The sequence below is a fragment of the Acomys russatus genome, chromosome 1 (assembly GCF_903995435.1).
Source record: "Acomys russatus chromosome 1, mAcoRus1.1, whole genome shotgun sequence".
Lineage (NCBI taxonomy): Eukaryota > Metazoa > Chordata > Mammalia > Rodentia > Muridae > Acomys > Acomys russatus.
The window spans coordinates 26,075,645-26,100,584 of record NC_067137.1 but is presented as its reverse complement, the minus strand read 5'-3'; the positions used below and the strand labels follow the sequence as shown (position 1 = coordinate 26,100,584).

Genomic DNA, 24,940 nt, shown 5'->3' with positions numbered 1-24,940 from the left:
TCTCTCTAGTCTCCACATTTTGGCACCATAAGAGACAATCCAAGGAAGGTGGTAGCAGGCTCTGCCATAAATTAAAGCAGGCAGAAGAGGCTCAGAGACACAGGAGAAACTTTTCACATTATAAACCATTCAAGAAGTGGGGAGAGGCAGGGAAACAGAAAAGGAGCATCTTTTTTCTTCTCTTTTCTTGCTGTTGTTTTTGAGACTATGTGGCCCAGGCTGCCCCTAAGTCTACTATGTAGCCCAGTTAGCCTCAAACTTAGTAGCCACCCTTGCCTCAGTCTCTCAAGTGTTTGGATTATAGGACTAAGCTATAACACAAACTTTCTGCTACATTACTTTATTGATAATGTTTTTTTTTTAATGTAATATACTGGACCTGATGGTGATACATATCTCTAACTCCAGCACCTGGGCAACTGAGATAGGAGGACTCCCCCAAAGTTCTAGGCCAGCCTAGGCTACATGAGACCCTGTATCAAAAATAAAAGGTCATTCTTGGAAAAGATATAACAGGAGAACTTAATAGAAAAATAAGATAGAAAGGATGGCATAAACTTGTAATTCCAGCACTCAGAAGACAGAGGCAAAGTAACTGGGGTGAATTTGAGTCTAACCCAATGGTTCTCAAACTATGGGGTGTGACCCCTCTGGGAAACTTCTATCTCCAGTACTATTTACATTATGATTCATAACAGTCACAAAATTATGGTTATGAAATAGAAATAAAAGGTTTTTGAAGATATATTTATTAATTTATTAAGTATACAGTGTTCTGCCTGAATGTACACCTGCACACCAGAAGAGGGCACCAGATCTCATTATTGATGGTTGTGAGCTACCACGTGGTTACTGGGAACTGAACTCAGGACCTTTGGATGAACCATCTCTCCGGCCCCAGAAATACGAAGTTTTATAAGCCAGGCACAGTAGTGCATGCCTTTAGTTGCAGTACCTGGGAGGCAAAGGCAGGTGGACCTCTGGGAGTTCAAGGCCAGCCTGGTCAACAAAGCAAGTCCAGGATGGCCAGGGCTATTATGCACAAAAACTCTGTCTCAAAAAATAGGAAAAAAATTATGGTTGCAGGTTACCACAACATGAGGAACTATATTAAAAGGTTGCAGCATTAGGAAGATTGAGAACCAGCATTCTAACCTGTGCTATGAGACCTAATCTCTATTTTCTAAAAAGACAAAAAATATTTGAAGGGCTTAAGTTTTAGGTGGACTTTTTTTAAAAAGCTGGTTGGTTGGTTGGTTTGGTTGTAGTCCTGGCTGGGATTAAAGGCATGTATGAAGTAGAAGTTTCTGGTTTCTTTGAAGACTCAGCTGTGTTTGCTGGAAGATGTCTTGTAAGAGAGTATGCAATGCTGTGCTGGGAACAGATGCATGCGAGAGAGCACGGGGTTTGGAAGGATTATAAATAGAACCCCATGGACAGTGGGATGGGGCTTTTGCATTTTTCGCTGGTCTTCCCTAGTCTTCACTTTGCAAAGAGAAACGTTCCAAAGAACTTCTGGCAGGTTCTGCTGATTTGTGCTGTTTCTGCTGGATCATGCTCTCTCTACAGATTCGTGTTGCTGTTTGGTGTTGGCTATTCAACTGGACTACTGGTATCCTGACAACATAGAGTGGAACTGGCCCAAGGAACTACATCTAAACAGGTCCACAGCCCCTTTTTCCTATTAACATTCTTTCTCTCCTTCCTCTGGTCAGTGTGTTAGAAGTGGGGTTGAAGTGTTCAAGAAACCTAAATAAAGCAGGCTTGGAAAATCTAAGCCTACACATGTAGCTGTCACCATGATTGCCTTTTTAAAAAATCATGTGTGTATATATGGCTTTGGAAGGGGTAGGGCAGGGGGAGTACATACAGATGACCGAAGAGCCAGAAGACAGTATCAGATCCCACAGAACTGGAATTACAGGTGCTTTTGAGCACCAAGATGTGGGTGCTGGGAACCAGATGTGGGTCCTATCCAAGAGCAGGAGTCACTCTTACCCACTTGATAGTTCCAGTCCCCTGGGTAGAATCTTAATTGGGCAGTGGGATACATCTAAGTGCCAGCCAGCTACTCTGAAGTATAAATCCTGAGGACTTGGGCCCTGGATTCAAGACCAACTTTGCTAGCTAGAGATGGCTCAGTGGTTAAGAATATTTGCTATTTAAAAAAAAAAAGAATATTTGCTATTACTGCAGAGAACCCTGGGTCTGTTCACATCACCAACATGACAGTCCACAGCCATCCATAACCTCAGTTCTAGGGGATCTGACATTTTCTATTGACCTCTTCGGTTACTGGTCACACATGTGGTACACATACATAATGCGTGCATGTAAAACACTCATAGATATAAAACTTTAAAAGTCTTAAATTTTAATAAACAGATAAAGAAATGGCTGAGCATGGTATACACTTTCAATGCCAGCACTTAGGAAGCAGAGGTGGGCTGATATTGGTGAGTTCAAGGCCAGCCTGGTTTACATTGTGAATCCTAGTTCAGCCAGAGCTACATGGTACAATCCTGTCCCAAACAAACATCAACAATAAAAGATAGAATTCTGACATGGAACAAAGGACATTTTAAATATCTGGGGCTTTGTTAGTTTTGTTTTGTTGGCTATGGTTGTTGTTTTTGAGACAGGGTCTCACTGTGTTGCCATGGTTGGCCTGAAACTCACCATGTAGACCAGGCTGACCTGGAATTCACAAAGGTCTACCTGTCTCTGTCTCCCAGATTAAAGTAATAATGCACCACTCATACCTGACTATTATGATTGTTTGATCAATAAATAAACACTATATTACTCCCCAGTTTTTACTGTTTTAATGTTTTCTATTTCACTATAGTTTGGTGTATCACAAAACAAAACAAAACTTTTTGAGGCAAAACACTTTTACAAATCTTAGAATTTATGAGGTCACAAATAAAACATCAACTTCTGCAAGAATAAAAGTATGAAAACTAGCCAGGTATAGTGGCACACGCCTTTAATCCCAGCAGAGGAGGTAGATTTCTGTGAGTTCAAGAGTGAGTTCCAGGACAGCCAAGGCTACACAGAGAAACCCTGGGGAAGTGGGGGTATTCTGGAGAGATGGCTCAATACATGTTGCTCTTGAACCCAGGATCACTTCCACACAAAGGCTCACAACCAACAGTAACTCCAGTTCCAGGAGATTCAATGCCCTCCTTCAGCCCTCACAGGCACCAAGCGCACAAATGGTGCATATGCATACTCGCAGGCAAACACTCGTGCAAGTTCTCAGCTACTTCAAAACTGAGACAGAAAGATCATTTGAACCCAGAAATTCAAGAACAGCCTAGATAAAATGACTAGACTCGGTATCAGAAAAAGAAAAAAGAAAATGGGCGGGGGATACAAAAGTTAAAACTATAATGCATATGCAAGGTCAAAAACAAATAGTAGCCCCCATCATGGAATAAAAATTATTTTTAAAAAAAAAATCACTGGGCTTGGCTGGACAAACAGTTCAGTTGTTAAGACTGCTTGCTGTAAAAGCATAAGCACCTGAATCCAAGTGCCTAGCACCCACATCAAAAAGACAAAAAGCTAGGCATGAGCATATATATGTGCCTGTAATCCCAGCAGAGTGGTGGGAGGACAGAGGGGCAGACACAGGAGCATTCCTGGAGCTTGCCTACCACCAGCCGAGCCAAAAAAACAGTGAGGTCAGGTTCAGTGAGGGAGCCTGTCTCAAGGAAAGAAGACAGAGAGTGACATACAAATGTCCTTTTCTGACCTACTCAGGTGCATGTGCGCACATACACACAGTGCTCTAGAATACTTTGGAAAACAAGAAAAAAATATTGACTTCAACAACAAAAAATAAAGGGGGCTTGGGGGCAAGACCTTAAATGGCATTTTATAAGCAAAATCAAAATAAAATTAGTATGGGTATAATGAGTTGCTCAAAACCAGTAATTAAGGAAATATCTAAATAGTAATTAAATAAATTAGTAATTAAAAAATATCTAAATATCCACAGATATCTGCAGATACAGGAGCTTTTATATACTGTTCCTAGACACAAGAAACAAAAACCGAAAATCTGAAGTACCATTATTGTTAAGTGCATACATGGTCTACTCATTCCTGGGATCTGTCTCAAAGCTATCCCCATACCAAATCCACAAAAGGTTTTGTATAAAAGTTTTACTTGCAGCAACGTTGAAGCATTCTAAGTACTCACCACTTGAGAGTATATGGTCAAATGTAATGAATACACTCTATGAAGATATTAGGCAGAAATTAGACGGTGAATATATGTATCCACAACCATTCAGAGGCTGAAAATAAAGAGTTAAAAACTAAAACAAGCTCTAGAACTCATATAAACTTAAGTGTGTGCACATAAAGCATGTTCAGCTGAGTGTTGATAACACTGATCATTCTCCTGGCACAAGCACAAGTGTAAACTGACTGCAGGCACGTAAGCATTGTCCAAAAACTAACAAGGACATACGGTCACCCTACCTCGTAGGCAGTGTTTTCTGTAACCTAGAAAGAATAGTGTTTCTGGGCTGGAGAGATGGCTCAGTGGTTAAGAGCACTGTCTGCTCTTCCACAGGTCCTAAGTTCAATTCCCAGCAACCACATGGTGGCTCACAATCGTCTATAATGAGATCTTGTCCCTCTTCCGCTGTGCAGGCACATATGCAGGCAGAATACTGTATGTAATAAATAAGTAAATAAATCTAAAAAAAAAAAAAAAGAATAGTGTTTCTTAAAAAGATAAATACTTCATTCTTTTTTTTAACTGTGCTAATGCCTATATAGCAGATCACAAATGAAATATTAAGTACAAAAAATGTGTTAACTCCCAACAATGAGAACAAAAGATAATGAAATATATGCATGAAAATATTCTAATGAAGGGCTAGGGACGTAGCTAAGTTAGTAGAATGCTTGCCTAGCATGCATGAGGCCCTGTGTTTGATGCCCAGCGCTGCATGAATTAGAGGTAGTGGCACACACTGTAATCTCAGCACTCCAAGAGAAGGTCATTATCAGCTCCATAGCAAGCTTGAAGCCAGGACTGGCTATATAAAGCCTCATCACATAGCAAAGTCCAGGACAGCCAGGGCTATACAGTCAGACTCTCTAGAATAACAATAACAGCAATAATATTTTAAGCCTCCTTACATAAATTACTTAGGAATTATGTCCGTTCATCAAGGTGGACACTTATAAACTAATTATACCAAATAGCGAAACTTGGTAAAAATAACTTTATATTCTTTTGTTTTTGGTTTTTTGAGACAAGGTCTCTCTGTGTAGCCTTGGCTGTCCTGGACTCGCTTCGTAGACCAGACTGGCTTTGAACTCAAAGGGATCTGCCTGCCTCTGCCTCTGCCTCCTGAGTGCTGGGATTAAAGATGTGTGCCACCAACGCCCAGCAACTTTATATTCTTAACCTGTGACTTTTTACTGAAAATTTATTCTAAAAGAACATAAGGATCAGACATTAAAATAATAAAAATCCAAAAATTTAACTAGAACCAATTATGGTAGCCTGCATCTACAATCCTAGCACTTAAGAGAGTAAAGCAAAAGGATTTCCCAGTTCAAGTCCAGCTTAAGACTTAAACAGGACAAGATACTATACCAAAACTGAAATAGGTAAGTAAGTCTAAAGAGTAAACACTGAGCAATGTTGTAAAACAAAGTCCAGTCTAGAACTACTCTCTATTTTTTACAGTTGTTTAGTATTGTGTGTACCTACGTGTGGCATGAGCAGGAGGCAGAGGACGACTTCTAGGAGCTGGCTCTCCTGCTCCCTCACGCAGATTTCGTCAGTCTCAGTGGCAGGCGCCTTATCCACCACGCCATTTCACCACTCCATACACTGCTTTGGACTATTTTTTTTTTTTTTCTGTATCTTTTTGAAAGCCAAATACTTAATAAATGATTCAATTTTATTAATTCATCTTTACTACTTTGGGGGAAGGGTTTCTCTGTTTAACAGAGCCCTGACTGTCATGGACTGGCTTTGTAGACCCTGCTGGCCTCCCCCAGTGCTGGGGTTACAGGCATGCTCCACCATACCCAACTATCTTTACTACTTTTAAAAGAATTGGCTAGCACTAAAGACTTTGCAATAAATAAAAATATTAACACAAGAACTTTATTTCCCTCTATTTCTATGAAATTATATTTCTATAAAAATTAAACATAAGGGCTGACAGACAAGTTTTTAAAGTAACTTGAAAACTTAAAGTCCAAAAGTACCAGAACACTCCATTCTCTCTCAAATATTCTCAGCTCTTATGGCAAAACCAGATCACAACAAACTCACTAACCATGAATGCAAGGAAACTGGGCAGAATATAAGAGCAACTCTCTCTAACTGCAGGCTTCTATCATATCGCTACAACAGTATTCTTTATTCCTTACTTAATCTAAATTTGCCACCAAAGGAGGTGTCCAAGACTTTAAAGACCTAAAAAGAGACAAGAATGGGTATACAATTCTGACACAATGATTTGTAATTTCCAGATGCTTTTGGCCCCATCCAAAACTCACACAGGAACTGAGTGTGAAAGTGGTAACCCCAAAAAAGGCTGATAACTTATACAAATAAATGTAGACATGAAGGCACCAGAGTTCAAAGAAGGGTTAATTATATTTTTATAGTATATACTTTTCTTCCTCCCACCAGGCTTTAAAAATTAAGAGGCACAGACTTTGTGGTATACCTATTTCACCCCAAGCACCATGCTGGAGGTATGACATTCAAGGATGAAACTGTAAAACTACAGGGAGGGCAACTCACACGGACTATGTTGTTAATGGAATCTACTTGCAAAACACGTCAGGTAAGATGATGTATGCTTAACATGCCAGCACCCTGGGAAACAGAGTACAAGTTCAAGAACAGCCTAAGCAATACAGAAGACCCTTATCTCCTTTGAAGCAACATCTCAACAACAAAGAAGATGAAAGAACTCCACCAAGGGCTGGAGAGCTGGCTCGGTGGTTTAGAGCACTGTCTGCTCTTCCAGAGGTCCTGAGTTCAATTCCCAGCAACCACATGGTGGTTCACAACCATCTATACTGGAATCTGATGCCTCCTTCTGGCATGCAGGTGTACATGCAGATAAGATCAGTCGTATACATTAAATAAATAAATCTTTTTTTAAAAAGGGGGGGGGGGCGGCGCTGGAGAGATGGCTCAGAGGTTAAGAGCACTGGCTGTTCTTCCAGAGGTCCTGGGTTCAATTGCCAGAAACCACATGGTGGCTCACAGCCATCTATAATGAGATTTGGTGCCCTCTTCTGGCATGTAGTTGTACATACAGACACAACATTGTATACATAATAAAAAAAAAAAAAATTTTTTTTAAAAGAAAAGAAAAGAAAGAGCTCCACCAAAACATTCAGTAGGCAGAATCCATAACTGTAATTGAAGTTATCTATGTCAGTGATTTTTGTCAGAACCAATTCATTCTGTTTTCTCATATGCCTAACACATATACATTTATAGACCTTAAATTTTGGTTGTCCTCTATTCTTAAAGCCCATTTTCACAAAATAGGCCAATACTTTCTCACCAATATGCTATTTATTCACCCATTAGCGCAGACCTATTGAGCATCTTCACTATGTCAGATGTTGGAACAGGCCCTGAATTAATGGAACTCAAGGGAAAATAAGATACAGTGCCTACCCTCATGATTCTTACAGCCAATTCTCTTACAAATAGTCTGTGGATACCAGGTACATTGGCTGTAGTTACAATTACTCAGAGAGCTAAGGCAGGAGTTCAAGACCAACCTAATCAATATAGCAAGATCTTTTCTCAAAGATAAAAACAACCTAAAGACAAAAAGGTACTTTCCCCCTTGAGACAGGGTTTCTGTGTGTACCCCTGGCTGACCTAGATCTCACTCTGTAGACTAGGGGCTTCAAGCTCGCAGAGATATGTCTGTCTCTGCCTCTGAAGTACTGGGATTAAGGGTATAGCCAAAAAAAAAAAAAAAAAAAAAAAGAGCTTTTTCTATCGTTGGTTTGGTTTGGTGTCTGTTTGTTCATTTGTTTATTTGCTTTTTTGAGAGGGTTTTGGTCTGTGGCCCATGATGGCCTGGATCTCACTAAGTAGCCAGCCCAGTCGGCCTCAAATTCACACAACCTTCCTCCCTCAGCCTCCACAGTGCTGGGATTACAGGCATGCGGCATCATGCCCAGTTAGTTAAGACTGTAAGCAAAATCTATGCCTTGTCTCCAGATAAGTACACAAAGCAATATGAAAAACACTATCAACATTTTATAACTCAAAGGCACCAAAAGTTTAGAATCTGACAGCAGCATACAATCAAAGTATTTAAACACTAATACAAACCACAACCTGTCATTGTATATAATAGCCTTCAAAAGCATGTAGACTGATGTGGGGGGTAGGAGTAGAGTATGTGCTTAGCATGTGCAAAACCCTGGGTTCAGTCCTCACCACCTCAAAGGGAAAAAAATTCTAGTTTATGCTTTTTCTTGATTTTTGTTTTGCTTTTTGTTTTGTTTTGTTTTTGAGACAGGCTATCATCCAGACTGGCTTCAAATTCATAAGGATCCTGTTGACTCAGCCAGCTGACTGATGAAAGCCCAGACATGTAGCACCATGCCCAGGCTCCCTACTCCACACACAGGTTCTCACTGTGAGCAGTCCCAGATGGTTATAAACTCACTCTGCACGGCAGGCTGGCCTCACTCTCTAGGCAATCCTTCTGCCTCAGTCTCTCTCTCAAGCGCCCAATTTTACAGGCATACACCATCACTGCAGGCTCCAGCTTACACTTCAAATTAACACATAGCATATACAGCTCCTCCAGCAACTTTGTGCTCCTATTTAACATTTTATCCATTAAATCTTTCCTCCCAGGTAAGGCATTTTGCACAAAATTCTCCCTGAGAGGGTAAATTAAAATTGTAAAATACTTTCATTATAAAGCCAAATACTTGCCGGGCAGGGGTGGTGCACGCCTTTAATCCCAGCACTTGGGAGGCAGAGGCAGGTTGATCTCTGTGAGTTTGAGGCCAGCCTGGTCTACAAAGCCAGGACACTAAGAGACACCCTGTCTCGGAAAAACAAAAAACAAACAAACAAACAAACAAAGCTAAATGCTTTGTATCAAGAGATAAACTCAAAATTGACTGCATATGAATGTGCGTTTCCTCAACAAAATTTCCAACTACTCAGAGTAATGTAGCACCTTGAGGTGGCCCCTTAAATAGCATCACTTTCCATTCCAATGCAGACATAATTGGGCTCCAGCAGTTCTCAAAACACCTGCCCAGATGGCTGCCAGAAATCATAATTTATCTATAATGAATTATTGAAGAACATCCAGTAAAGGCTCTAGGGACCTATCAAAAGATGTAGTAGAAGCCAGGCGTGGTGGCGCACGCCTTTAATTCCAGCACTCGGGAGGCAGAGGCAGGCAGGCTGCTGTGAGTTCAAGGCCAGCCTGGTCTACAAAGTAAGTCCAGGACAGCTAAGGCTAACATAGAGAGATACTGTCTTGAAAAACCAAAAAAAAAAAAAGGGGGGCCTGGAGAGGTGTCTCACAGGTTAAGAGCACTGGCTGCTCTTCCAAAGGACCTGAGTTCAATTCCCAGCAACCACATGGTGGCTCAAAACCATCTGTAATGAGATCTGATGCCCTCATCTGGTGTGTAGGCATACATGCAGGCAGAGCACTGTATACATAATAAACAAATAAAACTTATTTATTTAAAAAAAAAAAAAGATGTAGTAGACTACTGTCTTCCGCTGTCTTACTCAATTCCCAGCATCAAAAACAAACACACACACACACACACACACACACACACACACACACACACACACACAAAATTAAAACCATAAAATAAGACATAAAAATGATTAACAAGCATACTGGAAATTTGCTTAATATTACTACTCACTAGGAAAAAAAACAAAACAAAACGAACGCCAGGCATGGTGGTGCATGCCTTTGGTCCCTGCACTTAGGAGGCAGGCAGATCTCTGAGTTTAAGGCTAGCCTGGTCTACAAAGTAAGTCCAGGACAGGGTATCTGTTACACAGAGAAACCCTGTCTCAAGGGGGAAATGTTCAACAGGTTAAAACACTTGCTACCAAACTTGACAATCTGAGTTTGATCCCTGAAACCCATAGTGTAGCAGTTAGAACCAATTCCTAAAAGTTTATCCTCTGGCCTCCATACATGTGCCATAACATACAAACTTCTAAAACCAGAAGTGTAATATTTTAATTTAATAATCATTCCACATAGAATAGCTATTACAAAAAAATTTTTTTTCTTGAGGGGTAGGGTGTAGAAACCATTCTGAAATTTTGGTTTCTTGAAATACACAGAAAAACACAGAATATGTTTTCATAGCCAGGCACAGTGGCTCATGCCTTTAATCCCAGCACTCAGGGAGGCAGAGGCAGGCGGATCTCTGTGAGTTCAAGGTTTTACAAAGCGAGTCCAGGACAGCCAAGATAACATAGAGAAACCCTGTCTTAAAAACCAAAAACGGGCCAAGGGTGGTGACACACGCCTTTAATCCCAGCACTCGGGAGGCAGAGGCAGGTGGATTGCTGTGAGTTGAAGGCCAGCCTGGTCTACAAAGTGAGTCCAGGACAGCCAAGGCTACACAGAAAAACCCTGTCTCAAAAAACCAACCAAAAAAACAAACAAACAAAAAACCCCAAAACCAAACAAACAAATCCCCAAGAATCCCCCACCCCAAGTGAGGGGATATGGCGCTGCTTTTCAGCAGCTATGATTTGATTTAGCAGAGGCATGGTTTTACCAGCTGCTGATAGTTTCTGCAATTATTTGACATTTGGAATTCTAAGAACTCTTCAGAGGGTATGTAAATGCTAAAGCCCTGATAGGCCAGATTGATGATTGTTGATTGTTCAGGGAGGGAGGTTGGTTGTGGTTTGCCGAAGCTCAAATAAGAAACAAGAAATTAGATTTAAGGATCTCTATCTCTCCTCTCCCCTCCATCCTCCTTTCTCTCCTATCTAATGATAGAGGGTGAAATGGGGCACGGGTAAAAGGTGGGAAAAAGAAGAAACCACAAAGCAGCAAAGACCAAAGTGGGGTTCATGTCAAGGTCTCACTACAAAGCTCCAGCTGTCCTGAAACTCATTATGTAGTCCAGGCACACCAAGTTGGCCCCTAATTCACAGATCTGTCTGCCTCTGCCCCCTAAACCGAAAGGCATTCTCCACTACACCCTGTCTAAAAACATTATCCTTAAAACATCTATGAAGAGGCCGGGCGTGGTGGTGCACGCCTTTAATCCCAGCACTCGGGAGGCAGAGGCAGGTGGATCGCTGTGAGTTCAAGGCCAGCCTGGTCTACAAAGCGAGTCCAGGACAGCCAAGGCTACACAGAGAGACCCTGTCTCGGAAAAAAAAAATCTATGAAGTAGTAGGGTGTGGTGGTGTACACCTTTAAACCCAGCACTAGGGAGGCAGAGGTAGGTATTTGAGTTTAAGGCCACCCTAGTCTATATAGCAAGTTCCAAGACATCCAGGGCTACACAGAGAAACCCTCTGTTGGAGGAGGGGGAGACATCCATCAAGTGTTGGGGAGGATGTGTGACCAAAAGGAACCCCATTTTATTTCATATCAGTGGGAAGGGAAAATGGTGTAGCAACCCTGGAAAACAGTGGAGGGTCCTCAAAACAGTAAAAATGGAACCACTACATGATTCAGCAATCTCACTTCTGTATATTTACCCAAAGGAACTGAAATCAACATTTCAATGAGGTGTGCCCGGTGTGCTAGTCCATGCCTTTAATTTCAGCACACAAAAAACAGAGGTAGGCAGATCGCTGAGTGCAAGGCCAGCCTGGTCTACAAAGCAAGTGCCAGGACAGCCAGTGCTACAGATAAATCCTGTCTTAGGAAAAAAAATTTTTTCAAAGAGGTAACTGCACAATAGCAAAGATATAAAAACAATACTAATGCCACATGCCAAATAAAGAAAAAAAACACAGTGTAAGTATATAGAAAGCATATACTTTGGAATATTATTCAACATTTTTGGGTTTATCGTTTGGTTGGTTGGTTTGGTTTTTCTTTCTTTCTTTCTTTTTCTCAAGACAAGGTCTCTCTAGGTTAGCCTTGGTCATCCTGGAGTAGCTTGGTAGACCAGGTTGGCCTCGAACTCACAGCAATCCACCTGCCTCTGCCTCCCAAATGTGGGATTAAAGGCATGTGCCACCACACCCCACTTGGTTTTGGTTTTTCAAGACAGGGTTTCTCTGTGTAGCCTTGACTGTCCTGGACTCACTTTATAGACCAGGCTGGCCTCAAACTCAGAGATCCACCTGTCTTTGCCTCCCGAGTGCTGGAATTACAGGGGCATGCCACCACTCCTGGTTTATTCAACATTAAAGAAGGAAATTCTTTCATTTACAACATAGCAAATTCGGAGCATATTACACTAAATGAACTAAGCCAGACATGAAAAAATACTGTATGATCTCATTTGTCTGTACAAGAGAAGACAGGCAGAATGAACAAAGATGATGCCAAGAGCTAAAGGGATAGAGAGTAGGGAGGCACTGGTCAAAGCCACCAAAGCTACACTTATGCCAGATAAATAATTCTGGAAAGCTACTATACAGCATATAGACTATGTTAAAAATATTGCATCACACCCAAAAAGAAATGCACTCACTACATCATACTCACAAAGGAATATACTGTATCAGAGAGAAAAGGAAATAATTGTATCACTTCTAAATATAAGATTTATAACAATGGCAGTATTAAAGAGAGCAGGAACAATATGGAAGTGATTGTTGTGCCTGTGGTTTTCATGGTGGTGACAGCTCTACAGGTTTATTCTTAGTCCCCAAACTCCTCAGGCTGCATAATAACAGGTGCTGGAATGATTCCACATGAGTGCAATCCCACCACCCACAAAGCAGAGGCAGGAAGATCAGTTACCACAAGGTCCTGGACAGCTTGGTCTACCTAGCAGATCCTGTCTCAAAAACAAACAAGGGCAAGAGAGATGGCTCAGTGGTCAAGAGCACTGGCTGTCCTTGCAGGATCAGGGTTCAATTCCCAGAACTCACATGGCAGCTAACAACTGTCTGTTAACTCCAGCTCCAGGAGATCTGGTGTACACACACACACACACACACACACACACACACACACACACACACACGCCCGCAGAAAGAACATCAATGACATAAAATAAAAATAAATAAATAATTTTTTTAAATTTTAAGTCAAAACTCTAGGAATGACCCTTGCTGATATGATTTTCTGAGGCAAATGAACAAATAAGTAAAATGAATGAAATGTTTTAAAAATCATGAGAAGGGGAGAAAAATTAACACAAAAGGTAGAAAACAGTGCAAAAGTAGGGGGAAATGGAACTCCTTAATCAATATTGTACAAAGAAGAATACACTTCTTACTATAAAAAGGAGTGTCTTCTAAAGCAACAAAGTAGTAATCCAATTCCCATCAAATTAGGCTTTGCAGACAGGAAGAAATGTTCATTAAAGACATTATGTTTGCTGGGCAGTGGTGGTGCACGCCTTTAATGCCAGCACTTGGGAGGCAGAGCAAGTGGACTGCTGTGAGTTCGAGGCCAGTCTGGTCTACAGAGTGAGTTCAGGACAGCCAAGGCTAACACAGAGAGACCCTGTCTCGAAAAACAAAAACAAAAAGACAGTATGTTTAAGGACCAGAAAAGGTGAACTAGGAGAGCAAATTCCTGTAACATAAAGACAAACTAAAGAAGGGCTAATCAAATTCAAATCGACTCACTTCCGGAATACACAACAAATAAACATACATGTTTTGAATACATAGCAATGCATAAACGTAATAAACTCAGTCTGTAACTTTTCCTCTTCTACAGATCCAATAGCGCACAGTATGAAATGAGAATATCTCTACAATTTCCCAGAAAGCAATTAAGAACCATCATCTGCTATAGCTGTAACATAAATCCCACTAAGAATGAAAGGCAAATATTTCAAAGTAAAACCTAAGAGCCAACTGTTTATGATCTTTTAAAACACTTTTTAAAATATTCTCAAAATAATGTTTCATTGGTATCCCTCTAGAAAAACAGTATCTTTCGTTCTTCTGTCCATTTAAAAGCTACCAAGTGTTCATTTCTACATTAGACTATTGATTCTTTGCCTTTTAACATCTCCATAACAGCTGCCTGACAAATTACCTCACCTTATTCCTCAGGGGGTAAGGACAGCATGAGAGCCCTGAATTCAGAAATGGGACCACAAACTGATCAGTGAGAGAGGAGCTAATTGCTTCAGATGCATTTGACAAGGCTCTAAGAAACCAGGCATTCATGGCATGATACAATCACATGCTTGCACTTCAAATATTTTATTAGCACTTAAGTGCAGAGAACATACTGTTCCTTAAAATTATTTAAGTATGTGATAGCATCATTTTAAGTTAAATATATATATATATACGTTAGGATAGTTTCTACAGAAAAAAAATTATTCAGAATATTTAGCTCAACCAAAAAGATTTATACACTCCTAAAAGTGTACTAAATTAAGACTGCTCGAACATGCTTTCCAGATTTCTCACATAAAAATGTTTCTAAGGACACAATAAATATATTTCATAGCATGGTAAAATATTTCTGCTGTATATCCTAAGATTCATTCTGATTAGTGTCAAAGCATAAAATACAGAGACAACATATAAACAAACCACAGCTTTGTAAACACATACCGAACCTTACATATGCTAGGTAACAAAATGGTGTGAATTTAAAAGAATATTTTAAATAAACAACACAGTCTGGCCAAATGACTCTAAGAAAGCTAACCTCTTTCTAGGCAGAATCAACACACTGTTTGAATTCAGAGCCAATCTCATAGTAACACAAACTTCTCGCTAACTTTAAAATGACATTTGTACTAGCCTCGTGTTTTACACTATGGGTGATAAAAGTTCAGGAGCTCAGATTCCATCTTTTTAAAGAACTAAAGCATCTCTTGATTCTTCAAGTGTCACTTCTGCAACTGTACGGACCACAACAGTGCTAGTTTGAGTTTGGTAAACCACTTCATAGCAGAAATGCAGAAACTATGTCACTTTGGAATGACGGTACCCAATCGATGACAGGTTTCTTTCTACATATTCCTTTTGTGACTTGAAAGTCCTCTGCTCTCTACTGGAACCTTCCTTAGCTAGGCTGACTTACCCTACAGCTTAGAGCCCCGTGTCTGAACTGCCTTGCCTAGGAGAGGCGTTAAGCGTTGGTTTTGTTTTTAAAGTTGGTGTCAGAGCAGCTACAAACTTTTTCAGCATCCTTGCCTGCCTGCCAACTTCCTTACCAACTTGAACCACCCCCAAACTAAGTAAGCTCAGTTAGAAAGCGGCAAGAGCTGACACACTTTTAAGAACGGCTTGACACCGCAGAAAACTTTCACTTCTCTCTTCTCCCTTTCCAAGCCGGGGACTGCAGCCCTACATTCTTACTTCCTCTACAATTCCCCGCTGAAGCAGAGCAAGGACACGGATGGCAGACCGTTCTAAGGTCCCCGAAAAGGACCCCAAGAGCCCTGTCTCGCGGACTCAAATGCTGTTCTTTACACAAAAGAACCGGGCCGGCACAGCAAAGGTGCTGGAGTCGCGCGGCCCTTCCGCGGCTGCCACCCTCCACCGCACCCGCCGACGGTCTCCGGCCAGACAAAGCCCGGGCGGCCGGGCCGGCACTCGCAAGCCTCGGCCGCGGGCCGCCGCTCTTACCCGGGCCTCTTCCAGGGCTCCGCCGCTTCCCCCGGCCTTGGCGGCGGGGCAGCTGGCCGCGCGCGTCTTGGAGGAGCGGGTCCGAGAGGAGATGAAATGGCTGCTGCCTCCTGTCGCCCCCGGCTCCGCTCCGGCCCCAGGCCCAGGCCCAGGCCCAGGAGACTTGGACCCGAGAAGGCGCAGAGAGCTCTTCCGGGTGTTCACCATGGTCCAGCCAGGGGGACCGGGTCCACGCCGCGCCCGCCGCTCCGGGCAGAGGCGAGGAAGGCCGGCCCGCCGGCGGGCAGGGGCCAGCGGAGCCTTGCCGGGCCGGCTCGCGTTGCCTCTCCGGGACGCAGGCCACGACAAGCAAGAGCGGAGCAGGAGCCGGCGGCGGCGCGAGGAGGCGGGGAGCAGGAGGCGGGAGCGAGGCTGCAGGCGGGCCGCACAGACCCTGCGCCCGCTCGGCCGTCCTCAGCGGGAGCCGAGCGGAGCCGCCATGTCTGCCCCTTTCTCTCTCGTTCTCTCTCTTTCGAGCTCCGTGCGTCAGGGCTCTAGGCGCCGCAGGGCCGACGAGGCCGCTTCTAAGCACGGCCGCTGCGGGGCGCTGCAAGGACGCGCAGCCCTTCCCTCTCCGCAGGCCCCGCCCCGCCGTGACGTCAGTGCTCGGCGGGGAGCCTGGGGCGGCGCTCTGGGCTGTGAACTCGACTGTGGGCCGGTTTCGCTGGCCCGTCTAGACTGGGGGATGGGCACAGCCGACTGGGACGCGGGGCGAGTTTCCGCGTGGGACGTACTCCGGGCCCTTCAACGCCTAGCCAGGACGGAGGAACCCAGTTTCCGGCGACTCCTGCGGTGACCTGGATGACGCAAGGAGCGACTGACAGAGCTCCCGGTAGAAAAGGGCTGGAGAGGAGGGCGCGGTGAGGGGTGTTCCAATTGCTTAGCTACTTAACGCAAGCAAGCCCGTTAATGAACTTGAGCTGCACTTTGTAGTACTGTCCAAATGATGATGGATGAAAGAGGCCTCTATGGTAGTACATGCAAGGTAAACAAACAAGCAAACAAACAAAAAAGCACCCTAGGAACCGTGCATCTTTTAATTCACTGTGGTGACCATGCTGGCCTTGAACTCTGCCGGGATTAAAGGCGTGGAGCACTAAGCTCAAGAGGAGGTCTGCGTCTTTAAAGAATGCGAAGCAGTGTTGTTCCCTTTGACCTTAGCCAGAGCTACTGGAGTGATTTTGGCAGCCTCGTTTATCTCCATCCCACCCTTGTGCAGAATTAAGACGAACCACTCACTTCCAAAGAAAAAAAATCAAAGTACACACAGTATGAAGATCTGCTGCTGCTATAGAGGGAAGAATGAATGCTCATTTCAAAGCATCGCAGTTTGTCAGAAGCAGAAAGCCTAGCCTACTCTTTCTTTAGTCAGAAATTCCCGATTATTACACTGAAAAATTAAAGAGTGAATAAATTCCTGTAAAAACCAAGTGGCTTCATAGTTAGAGCAATTTTGCCATGTCAGTTCCCAGACATAAAAATTAATGAGCCTCCTTCAGCCCTCACAATAGAATGTCTGTGTCCAGAGTAGTTTAAATTCCAGAAAAATCTCAAAATAAATAAATAAATAAATAAATTCCAGAAAAACAAAACATTTGGGAGGCAGATACAGAGGGTTCTATCTGAGTTCAAAGCCAGCTTAGTCCACATAGTGAATTCCAGATAGGCAGAGCTACATAGTGACCCTCTGGCTCTCAAGATCATTCACTGACCCAGCCTGGTCTACAAAATGAGTCTAGGACAGCCAGGGCTACACAGAGAAACCCTGTCTTGAAAAAACGGGGGGGGGGGGTTCACTGACAAACTGACAAGGAGCCAGTAAAGTGCAATGTGACATGGTAAGAGACAAGGGCTGCTGTGTCAAGCAAGGGTTTAAGGAAAGCCTCGAGAGATGCATTTTGAACTACAAAATAAGGGGAAAGAGATCATGGGGGGGGGACAAAAGCTTGGGGAACATAGGACATAGTTGTCTGTACTAGAGAAAAAAACAAGTCAATAAAGTGGTTTTTTTGTTGTTGTTTTTGGGTTTTGTTTTGTTTCCGAGACAGGATTTCTCTGCATAGCCTTGGTTGTCCTAGCCTTTGTTTGGTTTTTCAAAGCAGGGTTTTTCTGTGTAGCCTTGGCTGTCCTGGACTCACTTTGTAGACCACACTGGCCTCGAACTCACAATGATCCACCTGCCTCTGCCTCCGGAGTGCTAGGATTAAAGATGTGAGCCACCACACCTGGCTCTTTTTTTAGTTTTTAGAGACAGGGTTTCTCTGTGTTATCTTGGCTGTCCTGGACTTTGTAGACCAGGCTGTCCTCAACCTCACAGAGATCCACCTGCCTCTGCTTCCCAAGTGCTAGAATTAAAGGAATGCGTCACCACGCCAGGCAAGAAGATATTTCTTAGGCAGAGGAAGCAACTCTGTGAGTTGGAGGGCAGTCTGGTCTACAGAGTGAGTTCCAGAACAGCCACAGTAGACAGTGAAACCCTGTCTTGGACAGGAGGAAAGAAAAGACATTTGTTATAAAGGACACAAAACACAAAAATAAAAACTATAAAAGAAAAGATGATAAATTGTCTAATTTTTTTAAAAGCGCTTGCCCTCTAAAAACTACTTTTTTTTTTTCTTTCTGATTTTTCAAGACAAGGTTTCTCTCTACAGCCCCTGGCTGTCTTAGAACTGGCTCTGTAGACCAGGCCAGCCTCTGACTCAGAGAGTGCAAATGTTGTTTTTAGTTTCTCAAATGATAGGATGAAATGAGAGCCACATCCAAGTTTTACTAATACATAGCTTGGGCTGAGCCCAGAGCAGTTCGTTCAGACAGGGTTTCTCTGTGTAGCCCTAGTGTCCTGACATTTACCCTGTAGACCATGCTGGCCTCGAACTCACAGAGATCTGCCTGCCTCTGCCTCCCGAGTGCTGAAATTCAAGGTAGCACACTGAGAACCTCTTTGGAGGATAGGTGCTAGGCAAATGCTTCACCATTTAGAGACGTCCCTAACCCTAATTTTTTTTAAATATTCATTTTATTTACTATGTAGATGTGTGTATATGCAACACATACACTCAGTAACAGCAGAAGTTGAGAAGAAGGCATCAGATGCTGTTAGGGCCTGCTCTTTGTAACATGGCTGAAGCTATTCAGCTTCCATTTTGTTTATAAGGTGAAATTAAGTTCACATTTTTTTTTTAACTCTGCTGCTTAGAAGTAGCTATTCATAGCTGACACTAAAAGAGCTTACCAGGGATGGGCGAGATGGCTCAGAGGTTAAGAGCACTGACCCTAACCCTTCCAGAGGTCCTGAGTTCAATTCCCAGCAACCACATGGTGGCTCACAACCATCTATAATGTCATCTGATGCCCTCTTCTGGCTTGTAGGTGTACATGTAGGCAGAGCACTGTATCCGTAATAATAAAATTTTTTAAAGTTTTATTTATTTATTTATTTATTACTTACACAATATTCACCTTGCATATGAACCAACAGGCCAGAAGAGGGCACCAGATCTCATTATGATGGTTGTCAGCCACCATGTGGTTGCTGGGAGTTAAACTCAGGACCTTATGAAGAATAGCCAGTACTTTTAACCTCTAAGCCATCTCTCCAGCCCAAATAAATAAAATCTAAGATTTTTTTTAAAAAAGGAAGAAAGAAAAAGAAAACGAAAAGAAAGATGCTGCCAGAGGGTCAAGCTAACCTTACATTTTACTCTGACTCAATGGAGTCCTAATTCATGCTGTTATCTCCACACTTGGCTACAAGCTTCAGTCTCTACACAGTCTTGGACGTAACCTTTGAAATCATGAGCCAACACGAATCTTTCCTCTCCTAAGTTGACTTTCTTAGGTGTTTGCCACAAGATGAAAAGCAAATCAACACAAGCAACGGCAATTTCTTCAAAAAGGACATTTCCAATGGAGGAAAAGCAAGACACTCCAAGGCTACAGTGAATTCCTCAGTGAAGAGGTGATCCTGATTTAGATGATCCTGAGATGCCCGCCAAGAAACCATTTTCAAGCTTGATGCACGTGAAGAAACATTAAGTGACAAAGCAAAATTTATGACATGAAACATAAGATTTGCGTACTGTCCAATGTGTTCACTAGCCATGTATAACTTACATTTGCAAAACTAAAAATTGAAGCCAGATGTGGTGACCTTTAATCCCAGCACTCAGGAGGTGGAGGCAGGTGGATCTCTATGAGTTCGAGGCCAGCCTGGTCTACAGAGTGAGTTCCAGGAAAGCGAAGGCTACACAGAGAAACCCTGTCTCAAAAAAAAACCAAAAAATTAAAAATTGAGTTCTTCCAGATGGGGTGGCCTATCCCTGTAGTTGAAGGTTCAGCATAAGCTGAGACAGGATAAGTTCAGGACCTGCTGAGCGACACCAGAAAACCCTGAGTCTTAAAAAAAACACTGAGGGGCTTGAACGATTGCTTATCATGCCGAAAGTCCCAGGTTCCCTCTCTAGCACATTAGCTGGCTGGGAGGTGCGGGGGCGGTGCATGCTCATAGCGATCTTGCCACCTAGGAAGTGCAAGCAAGAGGACCAGAAATTAAAGTCATCCTTGGCTTACATAACAAGTTTGGGATGCCAGTATGGCTTATATGAGATCCTGCTTCAAAAAATAAAATAAAATAAAAAATGATAAGACAATACTGTGAACAATTGTGTACAAAATAAGTATAATGGATGAACAAATTATTGAAATACAAAAAAAATTAAAAATAAATAAAAATTATTGAAATACACAAACATCCAAAGTTGATTTAAAAAAATTAAAAATCTAGCAAAGCCTTCAATACCTCAGTCGGAGAGCAGAGGACTGTCGTGGGTGGAAAAAAAATTTTTTTGAGACAGGGTCTTTCTGTGTAGCCTTGGCTGTCCTAGACTTGCTTTGTAGATCAGGCTGGCCTTGAACTCACAGCTCTCCACCTGCCTCTGCATCCCGAATGCTGGGATTAAAGGTGTGTACCACCACATCCGGCTGTGAATAGAAAATTAAAAATATAAACAGTCTTCGTTAGTTTTTGTTTGTTTCTTTGGTTGGTTGTTGGTTGGTTGATTTTTCCAGACAGAGTTTCTCTCTATAACAGAGGCCTGACTGTCATGGACTCTCTTTGTAGACAAGGCTGACCTCAAACTCACAGAGCTCTGCCTGCCTCTGCCTCCTTGAGTGCTGGGATTAAAGGTATGTGTGCCACTACACGTTGCTTCTGGTTGGGTGCTATTGTCAACTGCAAATAACCTAGAGTCACCCGAGATGAGAGACCCTCAATATAAGAACTGCCTTGGGAGCCAGGTGTGGTGGTGCACACCTTTAATCCTGCATCTGGCAGAGGCAGGAAGATCTCTGTGAGTACAAGGCCAGCCTGGTCTACAAAGTGAGTCCTGGACAGCCAAGGCTACAAGAAAAACCCTGTCTCAAAAAAAAACAGGGAAAAAAAATGCCTTGGGCAGATTGGCCTGTGGCCCTGTCTGAGGAACTCTCTTGATTTAGCCCACTGTTGATGGCACCATCCCTATTTGGGTACTCTGGCCTGTATAAGAGAGCTAGCCAGCAAGCAGAACTCATCCATGGTTTCTGCTTGAGTTCCTGCCCTGACTTCTTTCTATGATGGACTGTGACCCAGAAGTGTAAGCCAAATAAAGCCTTTCCTCCCTAAGCTGCTTTTGGTCAGTGTTTTATCGAGGCATCAGGAAACCAAACTACAGCACCCAGTATAACAAGAAATTGAGTCAATAATCAAACAGTAGGATCTCCCATTTGAGGCCAGCCTAAATGACATAAGACCCTTCTCAGAAAAGAGGAGGCTAAGGGGTGAAAATCACACACTACATTGCAGATGACCCGAGTTCAGTCTCTAGCACCTACACCAAATAGCTTAAAAATACCTGGACTCTGGCTCCAGAGGATCGGATGCCTTCTGGATTCCACAGACCCTTGCATGCACATATGCAGACACACATATATACATGTTTTTGAGACAGGGTTTCTCTGTGTAACCTTGGCTGTCCTGGACTTGCTTTGTAGACCAGGCTGGTCTTGAACTCACAGAGATCTGCCTGCCTCTGCCTCTCTGAATGCTGGGATTAAAGGCAGGCACCACCACTGCCTGGCCATAATTTTTTAAAATAAGAAAGGAAGAAATATTTTCCAACCTGTTCTATGGGAACAACATTGTCTTAACAACACAGCCAGACAAAAAATTCACAAGAACTATAAAATATCCCTTGTAAAAGAAATACTAAAGCAAAATTAGTTGGTTTTGTTTGTTTATTTGAGACAAGGTTTCTCTGTGTAGCCTTAGCCGTCCTAGAACTCACACTAGACAAGGCTGGCCTCAAACTCAGAGAACTGTCTGCCTCTGCCTCTCAAGTGCTGGGATTAAAGATGTACACCACCACCAAACAACTAAAACAAAATTCTTTTTTCCCCCAAGACAAGGTTTCTCTGTATAGCCTTGGCTATCCTGGACTTGCTTTGTAGACCAGGCTGGCCTCAAACTCACAGAGATCTGCCTGCCTCTGCCTCCCGAGTGCTGGGGTTGAAGACATATGACACCACACCCAGAGCTAAACAAATTTTTTAATCAGAAAGCCGGGCGTGGTGGCGCATGCCTTTAATCCCAGCACTCGGGAGGCAGAGGCAGGCGGATCGCTGTAGGTTCAAAGCCAGCCTGGACTACAAAGTGAGTCCAGGACAGTCACGGCTACACAGAGAAACCCTGTCTCGAAAAATCAAAAAAAAAAAAATTTTTTTAAGCAGAAACAAAAAACCTGGCTTTAAGTTTGTATGGATTTGCAGAGGACCCTGAATAGCCAAAACAGTCCTAACAGAAGAGCACAGCTGAAACACTTCCTGGACTCAAGACCTCCACGCCACATGCAATGGTACATGTGTGCAAGCCTGCAATCTTGGAAGGTGGAAACGTTAAGAATAATTCAAGGTCATTCTTGGTTAAGAGGCAAGCCTGACCTGTTTCAAACAACATTAACTAATAGTCAGAAGTGTACACCAGTGTTCAAGTTAAAACTGAGTGCTGGAGTGCTTGCCTAGTGTGCAGGAAGCCATAAACCCGGTGTGGCAGTGGCTATAATCTCAGCACTTGGGACATAGGTGCTGGCAGACCAAATAAACATCAAGGCCAGCTTTTGCTAAATGAAACCCTATCTAAAACAGAATGAAAAGAAAAATACAGAAATAAACCTATAGTGTTATGGTCAGTTGATTTTTGTTGGTTAAGACAGAGTCTCACCATGGAGACCAGTCTGACCTTAAATTTATTTGTTTGTTTGTTTGTTTGTTTGTTTTGGAGGCAAGGTTTCTCTGTGTAGCCTTGGCTGTCCTAGACTAGCTTTGTAGACCAATCCGCCTGCGAGTGCTGGTATTAAAGGTGGCCTGGCCTTAAATTTACATTGTTCTGCGTCCTCCCAGTGCTAGGATCACAAGCAGATGTCACCACACCGGGCTGGTAAATTGACTTTTGGCATGGGAAAGAATATTTTCAATTGCTTCTAGAACAAAACATTTAACAGGACTGGGGACAAAACGACAAACTATTAGAGGAGGCTCATAGACGGATCAAGGAAATGTCTGGGCAGAGTGGCACATGCTTATGGTATTTGACAGACTGAAACAGGAGGATCTCGAGATGGTAGTATGCAGATACATAAACAGGCAAAATATCCATACACATACACATAAAATAAAAAACAAATCTCAAAAAATATATAGGTTGCATCTAAGTAGACGTTTCTGTAGAGAATGCCCCAGACCAACAATTATTTTATATATATGTAACAGATATATAACAGTTGTTATTATATATAACGTTATATATGTATAATTATTGTGTATAATATATTATTATAATCCACATGATTATGTGGGTGTGCATCTTTCTCTGCTGGTGAGGAAATTAACTCAACAGACAAAAGATCAGGAGCCCTGTTCTGAGAGCTAAACTCACCACAGGATGCCTGAGCCGCTCAGTAGGTCTTCGAAAGAATCCCAAATTGCTTTTACCTGGGTGGGAATGGTTGGTAGGTGAGGCCCAATCTCAAGATGACTCCAGGCACTAACAACTGTCAAATAAAAAGCAAATCCCAGTTTAGGTAGTTCTAGGTTCCATGAAGAAAGACTATTGCAGTGGGTGGGAAGGGGAGACCCACTGCAGTGAGAAATGCTCTTGCCAGAGTCCAAACGTGCAAATCCCAGAGGGAAAAACAAACATAAAATGGGTGGGAGTGTTGCTTGGAGGCGAATACCTTGTCTAGCAGGTAAAAAACTACAATTCCATCTCCAACAATTCTATTTTTAGATTTAAGAGACTACTGTAGCGGGAGATGTGGCTCACACCTTTAATCCTAACATTCAGGAGGCTGAGGCAGGTGGATCTCTCCAGCTGGTCTACATAGTGAATTCCAGAACAGCCAGAGCTACCTACTGAGACCCTGTCTCGAAAACAAACAAACAAAAAACAAAACAAAGAAAGAAAGAAAAAACAAAAAAGGTACTATTCAATAGAGATAAATCAATGAAATCTCAACAGGTTTCTAGGTTAGGTAGATTCGGGCTTTTTTTTTTTTTTTTTTTTTTTTTTTGAGGAGGAGGAGGAGGAGGAGGGGAGTGCTTTTCTTGTATAAGGAAGAATAAATAAGGAGAGAAAACTTTGTGTATAGGAAAGTGGGACCAACCAACAGTAGAGGACACTGGACCAGACAGGACATCAGAGATATTTTGTTTATTCCAAAGTCAACACACTTTCTGGAGTGACACAAAGGGGAGGGGGAGTGCTTCCTGGCTCAGGCTGGGGGTGTGAGAACTTGGAGAAGACAGTCTTCACTAAAGTTTGGTATGTCAGGGCAGCTGGTATTTGACAACATGTAATGACAAGCAATTCTGAAAATCATTTATAGAGCAAAGACCGGGAATTTGGAGAGTTTGTGCCTGACCTTGTCTTGGGCATCCTGAAGTCATATCTACAGCCTATAAGAAGTCAAGTCAGTCCGGAGGCAGAGGCGGGAGAATCTCTGAGAGGCCAGCCTGGTCTACACAGAGAAACTCTTGTTCGAAATACCAAGAAGTTAATAAAATAAATAAATACGCGAGCAAATAAATACA

The 24,940-nt window shown here is 42.6% G+C and overlaps 1 protein-coding gene across 3 annotated transcripts in view; it reads right to left on the bottom strand.

Annotated features, from left to right (window-relative positions):
• The window catches only part of Atad2b (ATPase family AAA domain containing 2B), a 141,290-nt gene extending 117,411 nt beyond the window's left edge, over window positions 1–23,879 (bottom strand). For 2 of the 3 annotated variants that reach the window (XM_051143214.1, XM_051143219.1), the window contains exon 1: window positions 15,782–16,345. In XM_051143214.1, coding sequence (XP_050999171.1) covers window positions 15,782–15,988 — 207 coding nt within the window. In that variant the 5' untranslated portion in view covers window positions 15,989–16,345. Of the gene's footprint in view, window positions 1–15,781; window positions 16,346–23,786 lie in introns of those variants that run through there. The other variant, XM_051143225.1, reaches the window with a different exon arrangement.
• Window positions 23,880–24,940: the final 1,061 nt, after the last annotated feature.